This window comes from Neodiprion fabricii, chromosome 6 (genome assembly GCF_021155785.1).
Source record: "Neodiprion fabricii isolate iyNeoFabr1 chromosome 6, iyNeoFabr1.1, whole genome shotgun sequence".
Lineage (NCBI taxonomy): Eukaryota > Metazoa > Arthropoda > Insecta > Hymenoptera > Diprionidae > Neodiprion > Neodiprion fabricii.
In genome coordinates, this window is record NC_060244.1 from 18,735,516 (window position 1) to 18,751,491 (window position 15,976).

The window sequence follows — 15,976 nt, forward strand, 5'->3', positions numbered from 1 at the left end:
TGAACTGTCGCAACAAGTTATTGCAAGAATGAATTCCAGAGTCGACTGCCAAAAATTTTCATATGCCCATAAATCTGTATTTCCAATTGATTAATGATTGTTATTTCTTAGTTATTGTTGCTGCAGTCTCTACCAACTATTCTCTCCATGCATCGAACAATATACGTACTATTGGATTAAAAAAATTAACCTTGCTAATCACATAATAAAACTCTGAATCGTCGAACCAATCGTTTCGAATCTTTCATCATGGAGTGCCAAGAAAAGTCTTAAAAAAGTGTCCTTATGCGTGAAAAAACATCAATGCATTTCCAACTCTTCTGCAAAGTTTTTGTGATAGTTAACATAGAGGACCATATAGGAATAGCTTTTACATTCAAAGTTTAGTAGATGGGCCGTAAACCAAACCAAGTCAACATCAAGAGTATACCGAATTCCTTGGTCTGACCGAAAAAGACCTTTATATTATGGGCATATCACTGTCAAAAATCAATCTTTTCGGTAAGGATTTAAGAACCTGTGATTATTTGACCAGTGATTGAAGTCTGAATACATTTGACTGTGAAATCGACATCATAGGGATTATGTATTAAAAACCAACAAAATTTTGTGTATGGTCAACGTCAAGTTTGAGAGTTTAACATATTAGGTTTAAGTAGCTTAAACTCAGTTTCCTCATTTCTGAAAGCAAACTGAATTTAATGCCAAAATCTTTCATTCACTATTTTCTTGAGTGTATCGAGATTTAGAGAACAATCTGTACGTATGACTAATTTATTTCAAGTGTGTATAAATTTTTGTAAAATACACTGCGGGTTGATGTATAATCCTGTCTAATTAAGTTCGTAAATATTTTTATGATAAATTGTGCAACCAAGTCGTATTAACTTAAAACTCATCAGTTTTTTTTTTTGTAAATTCTGTCTGCATCTTACTGGTAATTTTCTTATTTACTGGGTAGTAGAGTCTGAAATGCTTTGCCGCCAAGTTGCGTGGAAAGGAATCTTCAAAATTTTGACACGTGTTTTTGGTAATGCAGTCAGAAGCAACTTTTGTAATTGCGGAAGAGGCAAGATATCCACCTGCGGATTCGTTAAATTTGGCTGCTGTTTATCATCACCTGTAATTAAAATTATCAATAGTCGATTGATGATCATTTGGAATTCAATTATAAGATATAAAACTTTAGTTTGAAATAACATATAAGAAAGTTAAATGATAACACTGCACTATAAATTTATATAGAATATATAAGACGATGCAACGAAAAAATTTTTGTGTAATAAAAGACTCATTATTTCAAAATATCTCAAATACAAATTTTCCTCTGCATTTTGTGTAATTTTCATATTAGCAACAACTTTTTCATACATCTTTGTACCAAAGAAACAATAGTACAATGTAAAAAAAAAAACAGTTGAGATTACCTTTTAGTGCGTCACTATTTTCATCTTCGATATCTTCAATTAGCTTCAAACATGGAACAGGCTTCAAAACAGGTATGGAATCTCCTGTAACTTGTTTACTCATCTGATTACACTGATCAACGAAAAGTTCGGTCACTCTCAATAGTTCAAGTGTCACTCCCCACACAAAGTGTGTCAAATTATTTGAGAGCTCAGTAACTCCTCCAAGGACCATGTTGTTTGACGTTGCAGATTGGGATATATACGTTGGTATGATCAGTAATCTTTTGATGTTTTTACAATTCGCTAAATACTTGTCAAATCCATTTTTCACATCAAAATTAACCAATTCTAATTGATTCAGAATTTCAAGCTTTGAGACACCCTCAAGAATGTCAAAAGTACAACAGGAACCTTGTCCTTTTTCTAATCTGAGACGTTCCAATTTCTTTAGCTTTTGAAGAACTACTGTACCAAATTTATCTGGGAAATCTGAGCATTCGCCAAGCTCCAATGTTTCCAGATTCGTCAACGACTCTATAACATCAATTTTCTTTTTGCCAAGTTCTTTGACAGACGTCAAGCTCTGTAAATGGTCAAAAAATGGTCATCCATAATTTAACAACACAGAAGTACGTTACAAACTAAAATAATGTGAATTTCATAGTTCTAGACATTTTCCCCTTGTACAATCAAATATTTCTTCTGCTAGTAATTGGTTTGTGAAAATAGTGAAACAAAAAGCTGAAGATATGTTCAGGACAATATTATGGTATGCGCTTCTCTATCCTAGACACAAGAATGTCTATTCTAAAAAACTTTTCAAGTAACGTAAAATGTGAAATCACTAACTGGTGACTTACCAGATGTGTCAGTTGCGTCAGTTCTTTGAGTGGTGTAAGATCTCCGCTCAAGGACATTCCACTTATCGCTTTCAACTTGAGTTCTAAGCAATGTTTCAGGTTTCCAACCGACCCCAAATTAAGAGAGTCACATTTTATCGTCATAGCACTCAGTACTTCAAGTTGCGGACAGGTCTTGATTACATCTTCAACAACGGATACTGGACACCGGCATAACTCGAGCCTAACTAGGCTTGTGACACGTGGAATGACGTTTACAAATTTTCTCCAAATATCGTCAGACTCTCCTGCCACCAGCATTTTTCTCAGATCCAAATGTTGAGTTCCATGTCTTTTCAGCGATTCTGCTAGACCATCCCAATCGGTCACCTGACTGTTTTTCATACGAACTGTTTTCCATAATGCAGGATGTGCAGCTAGATCTCGCCACATTTTACACACCCGAGCTGCCCTAAGAAGCTCCTGTACTTTAAGATATTGGAATACTCGAGACAAGGCATGATAACCAGCGCAAACAGATACCATGAAGTGCTGCCTTTGTTCACTTTCGACCTGCAGCTGCCTTTTCCTGAAATTTAAAAGAACAATGTTGCTTCTTTAGATTTATCTCTGTGGAAACCTGACATCTCATTAAAGATGGTCTCTTTGATGTCCTCGGGTAATCTACAGGAAAACGTGACAACATCATACCATTTCAAATGCAGTATTTAAAAACTTATTGATAAGCCATAGATACTGAACTAGATATAAGTAACCATTCCGAATTGACACTTTATATTCAAGTATTGATTGGTGCGATGTGGAATAAAACCATATTGGTAATAAAAACAGAAAACAGTTTCTTTACATATTAAATACCCAATTCACGAATAATATCAGGATACCTAAGACGTGACCACTATACTGTACATTACTTACAAAAACGAAAATAGTCGATATCAATTCATAATCAAATAGAAGCATAATCACAACTTGTGCAGCTTCATAACATGAGAAAGTACAAACGGACCTAAACACAAATTTTACATACTGGCACCCAGACGAAATTAAGATAATATGTAAAGCAAAGATATTATATACAAATTAGTAATGCTTGATTTGGTCACAAAATGAATTCAATAATGCCGAGTATTAATAATAAAAGATATCGAAATGGCAGACAAGGAAAAAAAAAATCAAAGACAAAAATATTGGCACAAAGTTAGGAAAACAACGTGTTTGGATAGGATCTTTAGGAATATTTTGTGGGAGAACGCACTAAGTGTTTTTGTGTTTCGGCTCGCACATGTCTTTATATCTGTAAATATAAAAAGTAAAAATGAATTAGATTTTTTTCACTGAAGCACCATACAGGGTTCATTATGATATCTCCATAATTGTAGCATCAACGTAATGTTTAATTTAGACATGGTTCTGAAAAGAATAAGATTTCCTGCAAAGGTGGTTTTTTTTTTCTTTTGCCATAAATACCACTTGTAAATATTTTACCTTGATACTACAATTACCATTTAAAGAATTTTCAACGATTTATCATTTTTTTTTATGTTTGAACAGAAATTGGCCACGTTTCGAAGCTAAGGCAGTGTGCTTCGATCATAAATCAAAATCAAATTCATTTTTAATGTTGCTTCTTGTTCTTTTATCTTTATTGTCTTTTTTATATTTCCAAATATAATAAACGTCAGTATATATTGCATTTACAATCCATAATAAATGATGAAATGAAAATGGCATTACACTTGAAAAATATTCGTTTCTGGTTATCAGGGTAGTCTGAAAACACTGGAAACTCATCGGTTCAACGATAAGAAACAAAAATTTTACCAGTTATTTGTTAATTTAATCGAGACCAGATACTCATCAAAAGCTTAACAGCTTAACGGTAGAATGAAAACAATCATGCGAACGCCAAGGAAAGATTTTTAAACTTTGTTTAATACAATTACATATGGATTTTCAAAGTAAATTTAGAGGAATAACTGCAAAAAAAAAAAAAAAAATGATCTCAAATAATTATAATTCCATGAGGCAATATCGTGAGTTTGTCAGAAGTAATTACAACTACCTCTGGGTACCATTAATCTATTTAATGAAATTTTAACTGTAAAATATAGATATACTTTGGTGTTCAAGTACAGTAAGAAAATCATATATATACGTCTATATATATATATATATTTTTTTTTTATATATATATATACAATATAGCGTTAAATGTGTGTATATATATATATATATATATATATATATATATATATATATATATATATATATATATATACACAATATACACACATATATATATATATATATATATATATGTGTGTGTGTGTGTGTGAATGAATTAATCATTGAAATTTAAATTCAGTGTTATTAATTATACGATGAACATAGCAATACGATCTTGTAAATACAATATGTACAAAGCAACTGCCAAAACCTCAGAAGGGAATAAAACCTGACCCAATAAATAACTGAACTCAAAAAAAAAATTATATAATTTTTTATTTTTTTTGTAAACAAAAACAAATATTTTCAGAATCACACTTACTTGTTGTGTGTCCTCGAGAATTCCGGCCCTTTCGAATTAACATGGCTTTGTGAACTTTTCAACTCTTTGTCCCCAAGTTCCAAATTTTCGGAATTATCTGATTTAGACGTTTGCGTTACAAGTGTAGTTTTCAAATTTCTGTGATTTTCTACATCGACGACCATTGTCATTTCTTTATGTGTAGACATTAGATTCGACGGGTTCAATTCTACCGAATCAGTTCTTAGGGTTGAATTTTTCGAAACATCGTTTGACAAATTATCGTTAATATTCTTTAACTGTGACTGACTATCGTCTCTGTTTACCAAGTCGATTTCGGTACAAGATTCATTGGAGGTAGAGGTCGTTACGTCCGAAACATTTCGTGCAAAGTATCCTATGTCGAAATTAGATTTGTCTTGTTCAGTTTTCATAAGTTTTGTTGTCAAACCTCTGGTAAGAGTCGAGCAAGAAAATGAGTTCTCTGTTGAGTTAGAAACTTCGGTGGGCAAACTCTCTTTAAGTATGGGTGGCTTATCACCAATCTTGTCTTGTTTAGCTGTAACGGCAGGTTGCACAGCCATAGAGTTATTTTTGGGCACAACAATGTACTTTTTACCAGCCATTAACGCAATATTTTGCGCTGGTTTTGGTAACATACCATCGCAACTATGTAAAAGTTCATTCCTTGAATGTGTAAACCAGCTACCTTCATTCTTTTCGACAATGGGTGACTTCTTATTCATTATAGATCTCGAACTTTTCAAAGTATTTCTGATTTGCATATCTGGATTTTCAGATTTTGGTATTCGTTGCAATTTTGGAGGTGTCGAATTCAACGGATGTTTCGATTTAGAATTTTGGGCTCCTAGCATACTTATTGGTATCAATGGTGGCGGAGTCAACGGTTGACTTATTTGCTGACGCTGCTGATACGAATCTTCATTTTCCTGCTGGCAATTCTGAAAATAAAAGGCAAGGTTTCCTAAGCTTATACGAAAATTACATCCTACTAATATATAGGGAGTCTACTAAATTGGAAGAAATCTTCAAACATCACCAGTAGGTATCAATTTTCAAATTACGGCTACAAAATGATATAAATAAATTTTATAAAAGTAAATTAAGAATAAGAAGAATGAGAAGAAAAACAATCAAATCAAATTTGGTAAACGGATATGAGCTAAGTCTTGTAAAATAAGCAAACGCACCTTGCACACATATTCGTTGCCGCCAGTAAATTCAACTCCATCCACACATTCGGGATGATAAAGACAGAGGCAGACGCGACACTGAAGACTGGGAATTAACCCCATACTCGAAGAACAACGTATACTGCAGGGCTCCTGGACTTTGGCCCTGTAAGATGTGCGCCGGTAGGAGGATATGGATGGAGGAGAAAGAGATAATAAAAAAAAAGGTTGACAGGACAAATAGTGTAATAGGAATTTGGAAGCGTTGAGGAAGGCAGGTTTTTCAATTGTGAATTCAAGGTAATCGAACAGGTTACATATATCTATCTGACCTTTCAACAATTATAAACTGTTTCTATGTTCTAACAAGACAAATATCTATATAAAACAAAATAAAAAATGTATTAAAACCTGAGATTAAGTTAAGTTAAATTAATATCACACGTATATGTAAATAAAAGTGAGCTTTGGCATGTTTGTTTAGTAATAGGGCATAGTAATTGCTATAATACAGCCTCTGTGAAAGCAAATTTTTTTTGTACTACTTGATCTTGAATTTTTAGGAACATTTTTCGAAGCAGATGATCTAGTTCCGTATTATTGTACTAATTTGTGAATCAATTATAAAAATCGAAACAATAAATCCTTTTTAAATAAGACTTGAAGCAATAAGATGTTTAAAATTTAAACATATTGTATAATTCTACTCCAAAAAATGTTCTTCAACATCTATATCAAGCAAATCATAAAGGTTGCTAAAATCATAAAGAAAAAAATTCAATCAAACGAGAAATAATCTAACAATTGATGTACATCACCGAATGTTAATAAGTTTCATGCAACAAAGATATATTTTTTACAATAAAACAATTGTGCAGTGTAAAATAAAATAGTCAACATCAGCAAGGCAGTAGCACAAGAAGATGACAAAAGTTATATGAACAACTAACATGCGTGTAAGATATTTAACGCAGTCATGTGTGAAATATTAATGAATTAGTGTTCACAGAAGCCCAATGAATATATCATCCTGGAAATGATGAGGTAGTGCATGATACAGCAATGCGAATAACACGTCCAAAAAAACCAAGACTTGTAATAGATAGATTGTAGTTCATAATTTTGGAACAAAAATTCATGCAACAGCGCACTCGGATTCACTTATTTTTCATTGAAATGTACGTCTGTAAAATTAACTTTAAAAGAAATCTGCATCTTGGACTTTTGAATTGTAACTTGTATGTTCATATTATGGACATCAGATATGTGAAATGATAATGATATTCAACTTTACTAAGCAAAAATTTCAATACCTGTACAACAGTATAGTTCAAGAACAAAAAATCATTTTGGACAGAGGCATCGACCTGTGCAAAAGTAACTCTAACATCGACTAAATATATAATGAAAGAAAATATTCCATTCGTGAGAAAAGAGTTCTGTGAGATTTAGAAATACATTTAGGATTGAAACTGAATATTACAACACATCATCATCAAAAAATTTTACTAAAACTTTGAGCCGTTATTTTTTTCCAACCTACGTTTTTACAAACAGCGTAAGTTGTGATTCTCGATCCCTAGTCTCTGGCAGACTGAAATTTAGAAAATTATTTATAGAACCTTCAGATTGTGAGAAACGAAGTAGATTAATTTGAAAAATTGTTCCTGCAAATAACAGAAAACTTCAACAAATGTCGACAAAAATTAGTAGCTACATATTTGAACTAAATATCTGCAAAGTGGGACTTTACAAAGACTTTTGTTTGTCATTTTTCACGTATATATCTCTTTTTTGTTGATCCATTTTTTCCCAAAAATTTATATCTAATCATACAAAAGAATTGATACATTTTATTCTCCTTAATTTGAATGTGAATTAACGTTATTTGAACTAGGATAATTCTTTGAAATTTAAAAGGTAATTAGTCCCTGTGAAATATTATCAATGTTTGCAGAAACTTCCGATGGTTCCAAAAAATACTGATAGCACTACCCCCATAGATAATTAGTTTTATGATACAGCATAAAGCGTAAGCTACCGTGGTTAAAAGATGTAATGGCTTATTTATACCAAACGCTACGGCATTAGTGTCAAATTAATTAGCTCTCAAAATCGTTTTTGCAATGTTTTAAACGTATTTGATTGTATATCACAAAATTAGTTACCCCACCTAAACATAGTTCTGCTAGTCATGAAAACTAGCAAGCGGTTAAAGTACCAAAGGTAAAGGTAACATGAAGTGTTTAAGAATGAAAGTGAAATTTACTTACTTCAAGGCCCTTTTAGTTTTTACTGGTGGTGTCTTCTCGGGTGCAGGTTGCGTACGCCTCGCAGGTGGAGAACTCCACTGTGGTGGAAGCATTTCACTTTCTTCAACCGGAGGTTTTACCTCAGCTATAAAAAAAATGAACACAAAAATATTTGATATTCATTACTCACATCATTCTCAACTCTAAATATCGCAGTTAAGAATGTCATGAACAAAAACAGTAACACAAACTTACATAGGTTTGATTAAAGTAAACAGACTTTTATACCATTATATTCTAGAAAACAAAAAATCATTGGCACATATTCAGTCTACACCTGATGTAAGAAATAAAGGATAAAGAGTAGGCATATTATACAAACTAAATATTTTTTTTTCCACTTCAGCAACAATTAAGGAAAAATTTATGTAAGAAGTTTGTACTAAAACAAACTAGTACCTTTTGGGGTTGCCTTCTTTGTTGGCAATTTAACTTTAAGTGAACTTGCTGCTACTTTTGTAGATTTGCCAGCTGCTTTTGATGGAGTCTCTTCAATAACTTTTTTTGCCGGTGCTGCTTTCTTGCCTGGACCTTTTCTTGCAGGGGAAGGTGTCGCTGGACCAGAATCCTGACAAATAAAAATGATAAAACGCAAATAAGAAGTCTGCAGCGGTAAAAAAAAAAAAAGCGAATCTTCCCATAACATTAAGTGAAATAATAATAATGACGTACTTTCTTATGGAGCTATTCACTGTGTGCGGTGTTTGATATGAAATAGAAATTTCCTGTTTCTGAGACACAAATCTTTCGAACAATTTCAATCAAATAAAAGTGATCAAATCGCAGTTTAAAAATTAACTGTAGAAGAAACTTCAAATTTAAAGATTATTTTAAATCATCGTAATTAAACAAACATTTCAGTGTGTATACTATGTATACTATGTACACAGTGTATACTATGGGACAGTGACCGTAAAAAATAAGCTCTAAATACCCTCAAGTTTTCCGATTTTCTGGAGTAAATACTGTAGGGCGATATATTCATATTCACATCTAATGTTGAAATCAATCTTCAATGCTACATAGATTAGTAACAGTTAAATGAAAAGATTTCTCTTTAAACCGGTCATAGATGACCTGAACAATGCTAACAACTATACATAAGAAGTATAAGGTTTTGTTGCAAGTGTATTAATCAAAATTTTTGTTGCAAGTGTATAGATCAAAATTTTTGTGACGAATGTAATTTTTGACCTGTGTCGATTTAGTATTAAAGCCCACTTCACTGGAAATGTAGCTTCAAAATGGTTGAGCATTCTGTAACCATAACAATATGATTTGCATTTATCACATCATAAGTACGCAATAATATGTTATTTTTCGTTAACTTGTGAAATCATTCCAACATATCAGCTAATTTTCCTTGTTGGGTGAAAGTCTAATGTTCATGAAAAACCTATGTGCATTTTTCGGAAGGGTATTTAGCATTTGAAAGTATGTGTTGCTATGCATATGAAAAGGAATGATTCGATCATTGAATACACAAGTAGTATACAATGCAATTTCGATAACAAGTAAGTGGAAAACTTACAACCTTTATGTCACATTTGTAATTCACCACTGTTTGTTTAAGTTGTCGATTGTATACGTTCAGTCAATATTTCGATTGATGTAAGAACATTATGAGACGCTGAAAAAGATTTTGATCAGCTGCATAATGATCAACCAGGGATTAGAATTGTAAGTATAAAATATTAGACTGTGTTATATTCTGACTATAAAATTTTTATTGGTTAACGTTGTAATACATACAACTATTTATTTACATTTCGTCTTAATACTCGTATTATCTGTTATATTCATAACACGTATAATTATTTCTGTACCATCGTTTGTAATTCTAATTCAGCTTGCTTTACTCTGGCCTCCGCAAATCGCAGTTCCAAGGTATGAATTTCTTCCAAATGCTTCTTTTTCATATTATTCAATTCTTCTTCATACTTTTTCCTGATTTCACCCACTTCTGTTTCGTAACTACAACGAAGTTTTGCTAGTTCTTTATCATGTACAATTAACCGCTTCACTCGTTTGACTTTCAAGCTCGCTTCTTGAATAGCGGCATCAGTCTGCGTTGTGAGTTGCTGTGACCCACAAATTAAACTTGAAAGATTGGTTCCTGGTTGAATCATGTAGTTCACTGCAATATTTGAGCATAATACATGAAGATGATCTTTTCAGCTACAAGATATGCAACGGAGTGAGTAAACAAATAAAAAAAACATTTCTCTAGTAAAGCTAAAAATAATCACTACGTACTGTGTGATAAGGCAAACTGTGTTGAGGTTGATGGAGTGCTCTCTTCCATGACGTCACTGACGTCAGATTGCTGCTCTTCATTTTCTTGTGCCACGTCTAAAATGAATTACACATGAATTTGACAAACATGAATAGCCGCATTGTCAGATAATAGTGCTTGAATAAATTCCATGTAAATATTAAATTGCAAAACCGCAAGTAGTGATGGTTAAATACTCAAACTGGTGAAAATTACTGTTTCAAACTCCACCTCTAAACTATCTTTAAATTTAATAAGTTTCTGAGTGTAAAGACAGTATCGCAACTGTCTACAGGAACGAAAATTTCAATGTGAAATAAATGAGGCACTGTTTGTCGAATAAAAATTTTCAATCGATAATACTTACTACCTAATTGAGCCTCTGACATATGTGAAGCGCACAAACGAATTGCATCGAAATTCCCATTTAGCTCCATTTCTGACTCTTCAAGCCCTCCTTGCGAAGTTATTAGTGTTTGATATTCTATAGTAGGCGGATCTTGCTCTGCTCGTTTTTTACTGGACCGCAGTCTTTTCAACTGATTTAAGTTTCCCTACAATAAAACACGTATTTTAGGCAATTTACCAAAACATATTAATTTTCAATAGTAAATATTAGTTTATAAAGTATCAATTAAATACATATGAAGAAATTTCAATAACCAACACCACATATTAATACTTTGTCCATCGATTAACAGATTTATTGGTACCACAACTTTAGGCTAAGTATGTTGTGTTACAATTTGATACCAACAATTGGGTAAAAACAATTATATAGGAAAAATGAATTACTCACTTACCTCTTGAGTAATTTGTCGGCGGCTGTCATACTCAGCTGCAACTTTGGTACGGGTGCTATTTCTAGTCTTTACCGTCAACTTGTCACTTTTCATGGTTTCAATTATTTGTATCGTTTAGATGTAAGATATTTTGTTTTAGTTCATATTTTAACTAACCTCAAGAAGTTTTTTCAACGCTCAACATTTTCTCAAGTGTTTCTATTTCAATTTTAAAACAAATGTACATAATACATAAAACTTTGCTGTGCATATACCGATGCCGTGATTTCAATATGAATTTAACCAAGGACAAAGAACAACCCTGAAATGTCCGAAAGTCATACAAATATAGAAAGCACGAATCGAGCATTTTAATGAGCTGACCCAACGTGAAAATGATGGAAGTACACGAAAAATAAATTCTTATTAAAACAGTCTTCAAGAAAAGAAGACTACCGGCAGTAAGAACTTCGTGATAGATTGTCTTAAAATAAGACGACGAAACATCCGTTTGTTCGAATAAGATAGTCTTCATGTAGAACATTGTTGTGAGTTGAGATCTGGTTATGAATACCACCCTAAATATGTCCAATAAATAGTTATCGTATACTCACTTTAACTCGTTTAGCATCTCTAATTATTTCTTTTTCTGGATCATCAATGCCGATTGGCTCTTTGAAGAATGTGAAGTTATCGATAGTGAGCTCCTTTGTGTTGACTGCAAAAAGTAATTATAAGAGAAATATTTATAAAGAAATAAACCTCTTAGGGTGTAAGGTAGAACTCAATTAAGCCAGGCTGACGAATTCTACAATTTAGTCCGCTAATCATTATCAATATAATGATCTCAAAACTTACGAAACTCAGCGACTTCTCTGAAGCTTCTGACTTTTTTGCCTTTGGGTGTGTAATAGTAAACGTCTGCCATCCTTTTCAAATTATTCTCCGTTCCCGCTCTAAAAACGAGTTCCCGTTTCCACCCATACTTGAAAGGTTCCTTGTAAGCGGGATTTGATAAGTCAACGGCAATCTTTTGTTTAATTGCACTACCTGGACTCGCGCCACGAGATACTCTACTGGCTTTTGACTTCTGGGATATTGCAGACGGACTGCTGTTTGTAGAGGAGGAGTTCACAGACTTTGCCGATGATTCCTCTGTTTTTTGTGGTTCAATCTCAGATTCTAAACTATGTGGACCACCAATTGAATCAGTTTCTGACTTTTCCTCTACCTCTTTTTTAATTCTTTGTTCGTGGCTTTGTTCAATGCCATCGTCAATTAGCATATTGTTATCTTCCGAATCGGTATCGTTATCTTTTTCTGCCAAACTTTTTGTTTCATTACTTTTTTCAGATAACTTAGAGGAATTTTTTGATATAGAACGTTTCGGACGTTTACTTCTTGGCACATCTGCTGATTCAGCTTCGGCTGAAATTTGGACAAACATTTAATAGGTATATTAAATGTTGAATAAGACTAAATAAAAATATATAATTAAAAGACTTTTAATGCACTGCTATATGTTAAAAAACTAACTCCGCTTCAGTTAATATATACCAGTACAGCAGCAATCGTAAAAAAATAAATACACGATTCGTAAAATGCAGCATCCTAGTAAATTTATAAGAGCTGCCTTAAACAATTGCTCCTTATCAAAATGTTGTCAGCGTGGTAATTTAAAATCACTGGATGTGGAGAAATAGAGATTCTTTTGCTGTTTTTCTCCAACTAACTTGCATTTATATTCAGTATTTAATTATACAATAGCATTATGCATCATGCGTATGTAAATGCAACGGACTGTCAGATGAGATAGGATCACAGAAGAGACATAGAATAGTTATTGATTATTTTAGCAATAGTGTTCTGAAGCATTCGGAACAAATACCAGTGAAACAATTGCTTGATTGAAACAGGATTTGATTTCCACGGTCAAAATTGTATGAATAAATAAACTATCAAGTTTGAAAATCAATTTTATTCTTCTGATTTTTGGTAGAGCAAAGAAATTTATATAATCATTAATAAAATTGTACTTAGAATTAGAAAAGTGATATGATACGATAAACATTTGAAAAAAATTTGAAATATATCCTAATATCGTACTGTCGGGGATCTTTTTCAATAATAATGAAATTGTGCTATTATCTTATCACAGATCATAAAAAAGAATTTGTTGTAAACTGGGGTCTTAATATACTCTAGTGGAAAACAATTTTCAAGAACCAGAAAAATTACGAACATTCATGCACAAACAATGAGCGAACAATCCATGCTAAAAGCAATTTCAATACCAAAAATGGGAGGATGGATGGTAGATGGAACAATTTCAAAAATAAGCTGTTATTAAAAAAAATGCATGGTTCAATTTACCATTGTAGAAAATATTGCACGCAATACAACTTTTTACCTACGATAAAAATCAATTTCAGATTAAAAAAGATAAATCGATATCCCAGACATAACACTTTGGCATGGGGAAAGTAAAATGTAAAATTATTTCCGAACAGATGAAACTGTGAATAAATTCTACCTAAGTCAGAAATATTTTGCACAATATAAAACTAATTATGGATAACTGTTACACTAGTCCGAGTAACTGAGTTTCAGATTTTTTTACTATATCGTGTATCATTATATAGTAAAGAGAATCTTCTTCCAAGTAGAAAGTTTTCAGGAAGGCTTTAGCGTTTACGTCACAAATAAACTAAACTCGGAATTAAGCGATGATTCACAGCGCGCTACCTAATCACAGTAAGAAAAATTCTGTACTTGAATTTGTAGTATTACGTGCGAAATTCCCACTCATCGCATGGTTTTGAAAAAAATAGCGACGACTCAAGGTATATTTGAAATACAAAATCAACCTTATAACCTCCTCGCTTACATTTCTAAATATATAAAGAAAAATGTCGCTGAAAAGCTTTGCCGAGCAACTCATGCAATATTGATCATAACACTCACCGATAAGCTTCTTGAGCACATGACTACCAGGTTCCTCGTTCCCAGCACCTTGAACGTCGAACCCATTGAACTCAGTTGACTCTTCGGAGCTGACATTTTCTCTCTCAGAAAGTTTTCTCTTTCTACCTCTCGTCTTTGGCTTGGAACCACTCTCGATGATGCTGGTGGAGTTGGCCTTGGATTTGCGCATTTTTCTCTTACCGAGGGTGCCCTTCTTGGGCGTTATTTTCAGGTCTCCATTGACCTCGGCGTCTTCTTCCTTACTGATATCAATCGCGTCCCCGAGTTCCGTCGACTCGTTCGCCTTTGAGTTTGCAACTTTTTCGAGGTTAGGCACTACCTCGGCGTTCCCGCCATTTACGTCCGCCGCATCCATATTTCTCACTCGTGCCCGAAAACTTCAGCAGAGGCAAAAAAAGAGGTCCGAAGAATAAATAAATATTTACGATAGAAATATTGGAGGTGTATTTAATTGCTTTATTTCGTTCAAAGCTACGTCTTATTATTACACCCTGACGTTTGTTAAACGCGTTATGTCCACTCTTCTATTATGGTACACTCCGCATTCATTTGTCCGCTAATTCACTGCCACGCTATTTACACAGCTCTGCCGATATACACTCTCCGAGAGCAGTAAATATAACCGAAAAACATCACGCCATAAACACTTGTCACTGTTTTTTAATCACGCTTGACTCGCTAACCGAACTTTCGCATAACTTTTGCACAAACCTCGCGGCTAAAATCGGTAACGAGCAAAACTTTTAGCTCTTTCCAACCTATATGATGTGATCTGTGAACCGAGCTGCTCTGTTCAGCGTCTGTAAAATGTTAAGCCGGAAGTCCCCGTACAGCAAGCCACCACTGCCACACAGGCGTCCACAATAGTTTTGAATTTCCACAGGTTTCTGCCTTATAATCATCGAGACAAGCCACCGGTGTAGAAGACGTAATATGTACGTGCTTTTACTAATTGCATCGCATTAGAATAAAACAATAACTAAACTTAAATACTAAACGAATGGCGAAGCGATGATTTTAAACTCCGCCCACTGACTGCAGTGCAACGTAGTAGAGAAGATTAAAATTATACGGAACAAGACCCTTCGATGAGATGATCGTTCAATATGTTTTAGGGTTTATTAATTAAGGGAAGAGACTTGACGATGACAAAGAAAGTTTATACTCAGGAAGCGCATGAGCGACTGTATAACTTGAATAAATACACGTTGATCTTGTCATGTTTACAGATTGTGACTCTACTCCCATCTACAGTTTTTTTCCTCTCGATTGTCAATTGATAATTACTACGAGATTCATTATGAAATGTCTGCGCATTCTCAAATCGCATTTCCTCTGATATTTCTGTGACGTTAAAATTTAGAAATAAATATTTACAGATATTGTGCGTAAAAATACTCGCAAAAGAAAATCTTAATCAAAGGTAAATGATTAACGTTGTGGCGCGACAGTCGCGCATAGCTTGTACATGCATGGACGTACGAACCAGCGTCCCTGTAGTTCCTTCCATTAATGGATCGTCATTGGTCGAACGATCGTTCCTAGCCAATAACATTCCGTCTTTTCATGGGAATAAGAGACTTGAAAATTAATTTGCTTTGATTTCAGGGTATGTATGCACACACACGCT

At 33.5% G+C, this 15,976-nt stretch overlaps 1 protein-coding gene across 2 annotated transcripts; it reads right to left on the reverse strand.

The window, feature by feature from the left end:
- Positions 1-834: 834 nt before the first annotated feature.
- LOC124184351 lies at positions 835-15,884 on the reverse strand. 2 transcript variants are annotated; one of them, XM_046573942.1, is made up of 11 exons: positions 14,326-15,884; positions 12,220-12,789; positions 11,976-12,079; positions 8,704-8,872; positions 8,266-8,389; positions 7,536-7,586; positions 6,011-6,158; positions 4,821-5,761; positions 2,270-2,837; positions 1,428-1,992; positions 835-1,120 (listed from the first exon to the last, which is right to left on the reverse strand). In XM_046573942.1, exons 1-11 carry the CDS (start codon positions 14,699-14,701, stop codon positions 951-953), a joined length of 3,786 nt encoding a protein of 1,261 aa, XP_046429898.1. In that variant the 5' UTR covers positions 14,702-15,884; the 3' UTR covers positions 835-950. The 2 variants fall into 2 exon arrangements, with proteins under 2 accessions (XP_046429898.1, XP_046429899.1); XM_046573943.1 differs by lacking the exon at positions 7,536-7,586.
- Positions 15,885-15,976: the final 92 nt, after the last annotated feature.

Excerpts from the sequence above, each read along its gene's own strand:
- LOC124184351 (XM_046573942.1), bottom strand. The coding sequence starts at position 14,701 with ATGGATGCGGCGGACGTAAATGGCGGGAACGCCGAGGTAGTGCCTAAC. Across the intron at positions 8,390-8,703 it reads AAAGAAGGCAACCCCAAAAG|CTGAGGTAAAACCTCCGGTT; the intron begins GTACTAGTTTGT and ends TTTTTTTTATAG. Across the intron at positions 7,587-8,265 it reads AAAACTAAAAGGGCCTTGAA|TCTGCCAGAGACTAGGGATC; the intron begins GTAAGTAAATTT and ends TCTAAATTTCAG.